This window comes from Octopus bimaculoides, chromosome 22, assembly GCF_001194135.2.
Source record: "Octopus bimaculoides isolate UCB-OBI-ISO-001 chromosome 22, ASM119413v2, whole genome shotgun sequence".
NCBI lineage: Eukaryota > Metazoa > Mollusca > Cephalopoda > Octopoda > Octopodidae > Octopus > Octopus bimaculoides.
This window is the reverse complement of record NC_069002.1, coordinates 37,625,356-37,637,775: the sequence shown is the minus strand read 5'-3', so window position 1 is coordinate 37,637,775 and position 12,420 is coordinate 37,625,356. Positions and strand designations below refer to the sequence as shown.

The following is a 12,420-nucleotide window of genomic DNA, read 5'->3' as shown; positions in this document are numbered from 1 at the left end:
AAATTGTGATTGAATTCTGAAGAGCAGAGGTCATAGGTAAATTGTGATTGAATTCTGAAGAGCAGAGGTCATAGGTAAATTGTGATTGAATTCTGAAGAGCAGAGGTCATAGGTAAATTGTGATTGAATTCTGAAGAGCAGAGGTCATAGGTACGACAGCAGAACAGGCAGAGAGAAGGAAATGCATGTTTCAAAGTCAGAAAATAGAGCATGTCTGTAATCAAACGAGTCGCCTTTCCTTCGATTTGATCTCTGTATAACAGCTGCACTGTCCCAGATGTGGGGGGGGGGGGCTTTACTTCACTGTGGGTTTCTCCTCAGCTTTGTAGGTGGTAGATAGTAAGATGAAATTAAAGCATTACACTTACCAATATTGTTGTTAATATAGTTTCAGGTGCAGTTGTCTCAAGTATTTCAAGACTTTTGGGGGTGAGTTTGGAAAATGTTGGCTTCCGATTGACTGATGTTACACTCACTGTAACCATAGCAACAGTGGATCTGTTAGAAATAAATTGAAGGCATAAAAACAAGGAGGAAAATAAAATAGAGTGGATGAGTTATGGTTAGGGTGTCAGAGTAACTCACACCAGATCCCCATTTAAGCAGTGAGATGTCCCATAAATTGTTACTGTCATCACTGAACTAAGCGTGTCTTGCAGATCACTGAAATGGCTCAGTTCACTAAATTGAAAGCAAGGTTACATAAATGAACCTGTTCATTTATGGATCAGTCCACTCAACTGAATATAGGAACTGCATTGATACAGGGTTGTCATTTGTCAAGCAAGTTGCAGAAATAGATCAAACCATTTAAGTGAAAAGAGGTACTGCTGCATTAGGTCTGTTACCATAGAGATGGCCTAGTTCTTTTATTTGTAAAATGTGGAGGATTTCAATGATAAGCATACAATTGTCCAATAAACTGAATCCTTACTCATAAAAGAATGGTCTAAGTGGGTGAGTATTCCACAGATTGAATAAGAAAGGGGGGATGGAGGGAGTTAGGGAGGGAGAGAGAGTGAAATCAGCACAGAAAATCGTGGTGATTGTTTTTTGAGGATAGCAAGGGCATGATTCTCTTAATTTTCTGGAAAAAGGCTGCACTTGTGAACAGCAAGTGGGACACTGAGAAAGTCAAGAAGCTTCGAGAAGTCATTAGAAGGAAGAGACCGAACAGCAATCTGAAACAGTTTACACTCATCATAACACTTCATGACCGCTCATGTCTTTGGTGACAAATCAGGAAACTCCCAAGTTGAGCTGGTCAGCGGTTCCCCCATCCACAGTACAACTTGGGTGTGGCATCCTCTGACTTCTACTTGTTCAATCCAATGAAGGAAAGCCTTCATGGATGATGATTTGATGAAACTGAAGAGATGAAAGTGGCTATGAAGAAGTGGATACAAGAGTGCACACCTGAATATTTTACAAAGAGGGTTTGAGAGTTGTGTTTAACAATGGCATCAATGTATGGCTTGTGTTGGAGACTATTTGTATGGAGAAAGAATTACTCTAACAACATTAGCAATTTGAATGACCTGTGTCGATTAATAAAGGGCCATGCCCCATTTTTGCATTACTTCTGGTAATACATGTATGTGTGTGCTCAACTTATATAAGAAACAAACAGAAAATTCACACAAAAGATATGGATGCTGCTCCTCCTTTTCAAATTATCATTCCAAAGATACAATTTCATACTTTTAATGATATATGTGTGTGTGTGTGTGTGTGAGTCTGCATGCATATACATGCCAGTATATATGTATGTGCAAATTAGCAGAATTAGGTTACAAGGAATGCAGTTCAGATTCATCCAAAGAAGAAACACAACTGACGCTATTTTCAGGCAAGTGCAAGAGAAATACTTAGCTAAGAATAAACTATTACACTTGACATTCTTGATCTAGAAGTAGCTTTGATAGCATACCCCACTGTGTGATATGGTGGGCTCTGAGAAGGTAAAGGAAAGACGAGTGGTTGGTGAAAGTTGTACAGGCCACAGATAAAGATGCTTCAGTAAGGTGAGAGTCAACCACAAGTAGAGCTTCATCAAGGATCAGTCCTTAGTCCACTCCTTTTTATCATTGTTTTTCAGGCCATAACAGGAATTCAAGACCAGCAACCCTTCAGAACTACTATATGCTGATGATTTTTCCCTCATAGCAGATTCCATATCAGAGTTAGATGAGAAATTCTATGTGTGAAAGCAAAACCCGGAATCTGAGGGCCTTAAGGTTAACATAGCAAAGACTAACATTCTAGTAAGCAGCAAAACTGATGGGACCCTATCTCCATCAGGTAAGTGGGGCTCTGTTTGATTATTTCTAAGAAAATGTAGACAGGAATTCCATACAGTGTGCCCAATATAAGCTATGGACACACAAGAGCTGCAGTGGAATAAGAGGAAGGTTATCAGAGAAGATAATGTTTGTGTGTGGAAGATGCACAGGATCCATAAGAACTATAGAGACTTGGGAAATTAATTCTTTCAAATGTTCTGGTGGCTCATTACAGGGAGTTGATAATTTCTGCCACCCAGGCAACCAAATTTGTAGTGGGGGAGGATACACAGAGAGTGTGAAAGCTAGAATAAGAAGAGGATGGAGGAAATTCTGTTGGCCATGAAAGGTTTCTCTCTGTAAGTGAAGGGAAGATTGTATGATGCATTACACAGACAGAGATTCTACATGGTAGTGAGATGTGGACCCTGAATGCAAAGGACATGTGATGGTTAGAAAGGAATGAGGGTAGAATGCTCCACTAGATGTGTAATGTAAGTGTACATGTTTGACAGAGTGCCAGTTTTCTGAGAGAGAAGTTAGGCATAAGAGGAATGGGTTGTTGTGTGCAAGAGAGAAGACTGCACTGGTTTGGTCATGTGAAGTGAATGGATGCCGACAGCTTCATAAAAAAGCGCTGATCTCTCAAAGTAGATGGAACATGTACAGGTGGGAGACCCAGGAAAACCTGGGATGAAGTACTGAAGAACGACTTCAGGACACTAAATTTTCCAAGTGACAAAGGACCGAGATGCCTGGCACTTTGCTGTACTCAAGGAGATCTGCACTCTGCAGCAGAAGTGTTAAGACTGGTCCTTCTTCTGGTGGTGTAAAGCACTCATGATGGTACCATATAAAAGTGCCCATGCAGTGCCACATAAAAGTGCCCATGCAGGGGCCATGTAAAAGCGCCTAAACTGTGCCACATAAAAGTGCCCATGTGGTGCCTCATAAAAGCACACTCTGTAAGTGATTGGCATTAGGAAGGGCATCCAGCTGTAGAAACCATGCTAAATTAGACTGGAATCTGGTGCAGCTCCACAGCTTTCCAGCTCTTGTCAAACCATCCAACCCATGCCAGCATGGACAACGGATGATGATGATGACGGTGATGATGATGTATGAGTGTGAGCATTTGTGGATCATTGTGTATCTATGTATGTGTGTCAATATATCTTTATGTGTATGTATGCATGTAGGTTTGTGTATATCTGTATAAGTGTATGTGTGAACTTACCAATGAAGGTGTATGTGTACTTGTGTCTTTGGAATACTCAACCGTTTATACTGTATTCAGTTCAGTTGACTGAACAGTTTTATCAGTTCCGTTGTCAAAACTGATAAAGATCTATTTACTTACCCATGTGTGTGTGTGTGTGTGTATATATATATATTTACCATGTGCTTGTTGTTATGGGCATATATACATATACACACATGTGGATATAAATATTCCATAAATTTGTTTATTACAATAACAGCAATAGCAACAATGACAAACAGACAGGCTAATGAAGGAACCTCGGTATTGTTATATTCATAGCAGCTTGAGCAACTTGCAATAAATAGCAAAACCACCCAAGGCTGTCCTTGGTCCTTTGATACAAACTTCCTGTTTTAAAGAAACCTAAATAAAAAGTATCCATCAAAATATGTTAAATTACACTGTGGAACATGATTTTTGTCCTTGGGTAGCAACTATTATTTCCTATTTGCTTACCCCTAGAAAGTATGAAAAATGACTAATATTTCCTTCAAACTTTGCTTTCTTTTTTTACATAAAAAATTAACATTTTGTTAGTCTTACTAACAACCAGCTCCTTAATAATGTGAAAGTTATTTTACTAAATACTTCATTATTTTCAAAATAAATTGAAACGAAGTCAATGTGTTTCCATAAAAAGGATTACACATAAAAAAAAACCTCTTTAAAAATTAAGATAATGAAATGAAGCAAAAAGTAAACATGAAGAATAAAAAATACCTTGGAAAAGTTGCTCCATCATGGCCAATGACATTAAAGTTGTAACTGTCTGTTGGCAAGGGGCCAGAGACAGAAAGATTGCCAGACTTTGAATCAATTTCAAAGGGGACATTCTTAGTAATTATCTCATAAGTTACTTTGCCATTTATACTTTTGTCCTCATCTGTGGCTGTTATCTGTTTGCAATAGAAAAGAGATCAGAGGAGGTGAAATAAGATGATGATAATATTTTCTCAGAAAGCCATAAGGACACAGACTTTGTATTGGAGTATAAGCAATTCTGTCAACCTCAGTACATAAAGTGATAGTTTATTTTACCAGCCCCTGGCAATGAAGGTCAAAGCAGAAATGGAAGGATTGATACTTGCTGCACAAGATCAACGCCTGACCACAGACACCTATAAAAGTGAAATAAGGGAAACAAGGTCTAACACCAATTGCAGAATGTGCAACCAGCATGAGATAGTTGACCACTTTATCTATGGTTGTCCAGTAATAACCAAATCTGAATATATATATTCAGTCATGACTGAGTAAGTAGTTTTATCCACTGGAGAATATGCCAACACTACAACATAAAAACAAACAAGGAATGATATAAACATGTAGCAAACAAGGTACATGACAATGACCAGGGCACAATCATCTGGGACATGCCTGTTCAAACTGACAAAGAAATCAAAGCTAATCATCCAGACATAATAATCAAAGACTGGGAAAAAAAAAAAAAATACCTGCTTACTGATAGACATTGCAGCCTCTTCTGACCAAAAGAAATGAAATAACTGTTGAAGTACAAAGATCTTGAAATTGAAATCTTCAAGATGTGGAGCATGAAGGTGAAAACAATACCAGTAATAATCAGAGCATTGGGTATGATAAATAAAAAACCATAGAAGCTATACCCAGCCCTGCTGGGAACAACCCACATCCTATGCAAGACACTATCAATTCATTAGTACAGCCCAAATAAAACAATCCACAAACACAAAACACACTCTGTGTAGTAAATATCTATTAAAATAAACCACCCCAACAATATGTGCACTACAGGTGAGATGCACAACAGAGCAACACACAATGCTGCACACAACTCAGCAACACAGGCGCTGCAGGTGATGCAGTAGAAATCTGCCAGAAACTAGCAAATGTCGACTACTACTACTACTACTACTTATAATAATGATTATAATGATTTCAAATTTTGGCACAAGGCCAGCAACTTCGGGGGAGGGAGTAAGTCGATTAGAACCAATACCAGTACTCAACTGGTGCCTATTTTATTGACTCTGAAAGGATGAAAGGCAAAGTTGAACTCAGAACTGTAGAGAGGGACAAAATCCTGCAATGCATTTCACCCAGCACACTCACAATCCTGCCAGCTCACCACCTTAATAATAATAATCTTTTCTGCTAAAGGCAAAATAAACTTGACTGATACTTTATTTTATCAACCCCAGAAATGTGGAAGGCAAAGTTGACTTTGACAGGACTTGAACACAGAACATAAAGAGCCACAATAAATACTATAGGGCACATTTTTTGAAGCTCTAATGATATCACCAATCTACCTCCCACATAATACAAATAATAATGGTGATAATAATGACAAAAGGATTAATTTATTATCCAAAAGGTAATTTATATTACAATAAGAGAAGAATAAAACAAAGAGAGGAAACAGTGGAGAAAAATTAATGAATCATACTCACTGTAGCAAAGATCTGTCCAGCCTTGGTTGTCAAAGGAATATTGTATACATATGATGTGTTTGCAAAGACTGGATTGTGTGTATTTTCATCAACAACTTTCACAACTATATTATGTGTTTGACTTTTATGTCCCTCATTTGTGTTGTTTTCCTTTGCATAAACCTTTAACCATAACATTGACATTGAAAAGAGAAAAGACACAAAAGAAAATTAGAGATTAAAGGTATTCTCTGTATAGAATACACTTTGTAGTACTCAAGAGATTTGAACTTGCATGGGTGGAGGAGTAAATGTAAGGACAAGCAAGATGGGCAAATCAATATATACAAAACATATTAAATACATTTAATACAATAACTGTACATATGTATACATATAAAAAAAAGTCTGACTTACACAGAATATAAATGATATCAAGAATTAAAAGGGTTGAATAATAACAGTTTTACAAGTGCAACAGAAGTTTCTGGGGGTTTGGTGGTCCAAAATAATGAATGTAATTTTGATTTCCATCATCAGACTCGCCGTCTTCATGAAAAAATTTTACATTTGAGGTGTTGACAAAATGGAGTTTAAAGATGGAATGATTTCATGGAGAACTAAGTGTATTAGAAAGAGGAGTTGGGGGAGGTTAGATAGAGAGTAGTGGGAGGAGAAAATAGAATTCAGGGTTAGGGTTAATAATAAAGCCAGTGAAGGTGGGAGGAAGGGAAGGGATGGTTTAGGTAGTATGTGAATGATGACCTTTGTGTTAGTTTATATGAAGGCTATAGAGTTAAAGGTTGAAATAGTGAAGGCAGAGAGAAGAGAGCTAAATACTATGACCTCAGATCTAATCACCCCAAACATTCTAATGAAAAAGACACAACCTAAAGTCCCACAAAAACCCACCTCCAAACTCTGTATTGGCTAATTTTGAGAAAGATCTACTACATATGTTAAAAAACATTAAATTCTCTAATTATACTTACGCTTTCCAGAAAGAACTATCCAAAATTACATCTAAAATAAGGATTTCACCACACCTGCACGTCTCTTCAGACAAAACTGGCAATCTTTACTCCCTTTCCTTGAAAATATATACTAATCCCAATTCAAAGAAACTAAACACAAATTATAAACATGCATATAGAGATGTAAGCTCATCACTGATCTAAATTTACTAAAGAGAATTCAACCACATTACACCTAAACCCTCCCCCACTTCACTTTGAAGGACCACAAACCCAACTTCTACTCTAAGCTTTCCATGAGACCCATCTGCAACAATAAATCCGGCTTAGTAAATGCATTATTGACTGTATTCTACCCCTTGTTAGACCTAACATTACGTTTCCACTCTGGAATTGCACAGGAGACGTCATCACTTGGTTTCACTCTCTTCATGATAAACAACACACCAATTTCCTTCAGTATGACATCTTAAATTATTATTCATCAATATCACCAATTCTCTTAAACAAAGCCTTAATCTTCGCTCGAAAATATGCTCCAATCTCCCAATCAGACATCAGTATCATCCTGGCTGCAAGGAAGGCTAATTCACTGTGGACTCAGCGATTAATAATGATGTTGGTAGATGTAGTCCATCACAAATGCGGTTATACCACTTAATATGGGATGAGACATATCACTTAACATAGAACAGCACTTAACATAGGATGAGACGAGCCTCCTTCATCAGAGTAGAGAAGATCTTACATTTCAGATCTTAATGCAGAGAAGTTGGACTTTGGCATTGTAAATTACACAAACAGCAGAATGGAGTACCACTGCATAGTACCAAAAATCCCAACATTGTCACCAGGACACAGAATCAGATACTGCAACAGTTTGCATTTCAAGGGCCCACAGCTCTTCAATATCCTCCCCAAAAAGCCTGAGAGACCTACAAGGGGTGAATGTAGGTGTTGTCAACACAAAACTGGATCTCCTGTGAAGAGTTCTGGATAAACCAACCTTGCATCAAGAAATGCAGATGAGGACAACAGCATCAAACCCCACTCAATCACCATATGCTATATATCGGAGGTTTAGTGTAAGTGTAGTAAGGCTAACAGTGGTGCCCCAGCATGACCAAAGCTCTTGAGCTGAAACTAGTTAAATATAGATAGATAGCTAGATTGATAGATATAGGTGTGTGTATGTGTATATATATATATATATATATATATATATATATATATACAGGGTATGTATAGCATTTGAGGACATACCTTTTTTGTGTCATTGCTGCACTTTTCGCTAACTCTGTAAAATCTTTATTTCAGAAAATAACAATGGCAGACCCTCAGCTTACTCAAGAAATGAAGAGGCATGCTGTTATTGTGTTTATAAAGGCTGAGCATAGCGATTTAGAAATATTTCAATTTTTAAAAGTTGCCAGATCTTTCGTCTACAAAGTTTGTAAGGAGCTAGAGACTGAAGATGGAAACGTATCACCAGTATCAAAGTATAAAAAGCATTCTAAATGCCCTGAAATCATCAGAAGACCTGAATTTATCCAACAAGTTCAGTAGACCATTGATTACAATCCCAGAAAGTCCATGAGGTCAATTGCAAAAGATCTCGATGTGTCAGAAAGAACAGTCAGAAATGTTGTCCTCGAAGACATCAGATATAAGTCTTGTATGATGAGAAAAGGTCAATTTGTCAGAAAAAGCAAAAACAAAATTGACTACATCAAATCTAAAAGGCTCTTATAAAAACTGAAAAATTCAGTAGAAGAAGATTTGATTTGATTTTTCTCAAACGAGAAAAACTTTGACCAAGATCAAAAAGTTAACAGAAGAAATGACAGATGGTTATGTGCAGACCCTTCTGAAGTTCCAAGTGTTATTTATGTATACAAAATTTCCTGCAACTGTCATGGTTTTAGGGGTTGCCAGCAATGAAAGACATGTGATGCCTCCTTACTTCTTTCCACAAGGTCTTAGAGTTAACTCTGCTACCTACATTGAGGTCCTAGAAATAATTATTAAGCAAAAAAAAAAAAAGGAAGGAAAGAAAGAGCTCTAATTAAAAAAAATGAAAAATTGTAGTTTGGTGAATATTTACCTTGAGAGTCAGAGGGAAGCTTGCAAGATGCTGCTGAATAGGTTGACTCAGAGTTACTAGACCTGAATCTTTGTGAATTTGAAATATTGGATACTTTCCATCGAAATGGTATGTTAATTCATCCTAGAAAGAGAGAGGGAGAGAGAGAGAGATGTGGATATTAAATATTGAAGAAATAATGTAAAAGATAGTAAATAAATGTGTCACATTTGATTGACTTTATTGAGTTTTCAATTACAGTAATTTTAATTCAAAGGGCCAGTTTTGACACATACTATGTCATGTTGATTCTGTCTGAGAATTATGTTAATGGTAACAAGTGTCCCTGGAACACTCAACCACTTTTATGTTAATTCAGCAGGTTGAACAACTGGAATACTCATTGTTCAAACTGACAAGGAAACCATTTATTTTACATTTATTCTGTTAGAAGCATTCAGTTCAGGTCTTTGATTAGAGGAGACCTTCTTCCCACTGTCCCTATGTTGGAGGCATTGAAAATCGATTAAGGGTGCTGCCCTTCTTCCTTTTGACTAAACCATTGAAAAAAACAGAAATCTTTCTGGTAATGTGGGGAACAAAGGCAATACAGAATGTGTGTTGTACTGAATTAATTTAAATACAATGTCTACAGTCGATTTTTGGTGCCAAAAGATTATTCACTCAGTCAAAGAATCTGTGTATATTGTCAAGAAAATATAAAAAATAACTTTTGCTGACCTGATCCACATAACTTGTAAGTACAACAACAACCGCAACAAATCAACAATTATCAATTAACGTCTGTTTCCCATGCTGGCATGGGTTGGATGGTTTGACTGAAAACTAGTAAGCCGGGGAGCTGCACCAGATTCCAATTTGATTTCTATGGCTGGATGCCCTTTCTAACACCAACCACTCCAGGAGTGTAGTAAATGCTTTTTTATGTGCCACCAGCATGACACTGGCAATAGCCATGACTACAATTTGACTTGGCTTGACGGGTCTTCTCAAGCATGGCATATTGCCCAACATTTGAAGGGTGCATTTTACATGCTACTGGCATGAGTGCCGGTTGTGCATCGGCCACAATTTCACTTGGCTTGATGGGTCTTCTCAGGCATGGAGTATCGCCAAAGGTCTCAGTCACTTGTCATTGCCTCTGTGAGGCAACAGCAATAATGACAAAACTCAAACAGTCTGTCCCATATTAATCATACAAAAAACAAAAACAATCCATGGACTGTCCTGAGTCATCTCCAGCAAAACTGATTCAGGAGTCACCCTGAGCAGCCTCTAATGAAAGTGATCTCTAGATCAACCCCAAGTGACCACTAAAAGTGACCCCCAATTAAAGTGATGCACAGGGCAACCCAAGAGAGAAATTCTCCCCCAAATTTAACTGAAGGCTGAAAAAAACAATAAAGAAGCCATTGCAAATTTACCAGCCTACTAGAAACAGAAGCCACATCTACCTCAAGTCGCATCCTTCAAAAACTGAAAGCACACATTGAAAAAAATGTAGTCCTCAATGAAAAAAAAAAATGTAAGATGGTCATGACTGAAATGCATTTGATCATAAGTTGCTTGTTCAACCAGGTCTGTCCTGAGGCCTAAACAACAACAATTGCAACTAGACACAGAACTGAAGAAAGAAATTCGAGAAGATTAAGAACCAATGAAAATCTAAGTAAAAAATCAGACAAAACTTACATCGTCGTGGGACTGCACAAGCACCACAGGAGAGTTTATAGGCAAAACTTCAGTGATGTTTACCTCAGAAGGTGTGTTTATGATAGTAGGATAACCATCGTTGCCTCTCAGAATACTAACTAACAGGTAACTTTCATCAAATGTGTCGTTCTCTCTATCCTTCTTGAAAGCCTGAAAGTAGGAAGAAATTAATTTTACTATCATTACTATTTTTATTAATTACTATTTAAAAGAAATCATTATTATTTTCATTATAAAAGAAATCACCATAATAATAATAATGATAATAATAATAATAATAATAATAATAATAATAATAATAATAATAATAGTAGTAATAATGATAATGATTATGGATAAGGAAAAGCGAAGCTACTTATTGGCTCATCATGCCCATTTGACTCCAGGATCATAAAGAAAAAGGAAGGAAAAAAGTAGATTCCTTTAAAATTTGAAATAGGAAGAATTTGGAGCCTGCAAACAGTAAAGATTGTGCCTATAATAATTGATGCGTTGGGAACAGTAAGCTAAGATCTAGACAAATGGCTGAAGGAGATTGGAATAGAATGGCCGGTAGAGCACCTACAGAAAGTTTGTCTCTTAGGGACAGCAAGGATTATCAGGAGGGTTCTAAGCACTTGAAAGACCGCTGAAAACTTAAGGTTTTTGGTAGTAATCTGTTACCACCATAAATCCTACCAGGAATAAGACTAAACTTGAGCCAAACCAAAACAATGGCTTAAATGTCTCATTTAAATGTTGAAATAAGTTCTTTTCCTTCTCTATAAAATACTATCATCATCATCATCATCACGATCACCATCATCATCATTATTATTAAGGCAGCAAACTGACAGAATCGTTATCCAAGGTGGGCATACTTTGCTTACAATTAGTGGCATTTCGTCTGTCTTTACGTTCTGAGTTCAAATTCTGCCAAGGTTGACTTTGTCTTTCATCTTTTCAGGATCGATAAAATAAGCCCCAGTTGAACACTGGGGTCAATGTAATCGATTTATCCCTTCCCCCAAAATTGCTGCCCTTGTGGCAAAATTTGAAACTGTTATTAATATTATTTCTTTTTATCACAGGTTTTGTTGGAACTCTTGGAATCTTGCATACATAGCGGGCTTACTGCCTACAGCCTACAGTACCATGCTATCTGTTCTTTTCATTTATCTAATACTTTCCTGATTATTCTGGTTGTGTCAAGGAGGTAAACCTTTTGTAATAGTTCTACTGGGCACTCTTTTCCAATTTCCTTTATATTCCTCTTTGTTATTATTATTATTATTTGTTGGGTCACAACAATTTGTTTGACTTTTGCTTTGTATTTGTACAAGTTGGCTCCAAGTCTCACCCAGAGACCACAAGAGACAACAAGTTAGAAGTTCGTGTTTGTGTTATGCCTACGGAGTGCTGGAGCCATGGGAAAAGAGCACAGGCTAAGCTAAGTGCAACTAAGAAGGACATCCAGCAGTACAAGTAGTGCCGAAGCAAACATAGATACTCAGCACAGTCCTTCGATTAATCAGATCTTGTCAAACCATCCAATTCATGACAACAGAAAAACAGATATTAAAAGATGATGATGATGATGATGGTGATATCAAGTGAAAGTGCATGGACGTGCATTTTCATACTTTTATGCTTATATATATATATATATATATATATATATATATATATATAT

At 37.0% G+C, this 12,420-nt stretch overlaps 1 protein-coding gene across 1 annotated transcript in view; it reads right to left on the bottom strand.

Annotated features, from left to right (window-relative positions):
- Window positions 1–12,420, bottom strand: part of LOC106877697 (protocadherin-23) — a 111,859-nt gene that overhangs the window by 79,904 nt on the left and 19,535 nt on the right. Inside the window, exons 7-11 of the mRNA XM_014926651.2 lie at window positions 10,728–10,898; window positions 9,036–9,158; window positions 5,979–6,140; window positions 4,267–4,442; window positions 369–498 (exon numbers count right to left, since the gene is read on the bottom strand). Coding sequence (XP_014782137.1) covers window positions 369–485 — 117 coding nt within the window. The 5' untranslated portion in view covers window positions 486–498; window positions 4,267–4,442; window positions 5,979–6,140; window positions 9,036–9,158; window positions 10,728–10,898. The remainder of the gene's footprint in view (window positions 1–368; window positions 499–4,266; window positions 4,443–5,978; window positions 6,141–9,035; window positions 9,159–10,727; window positions 10,899–12,420) is intronic.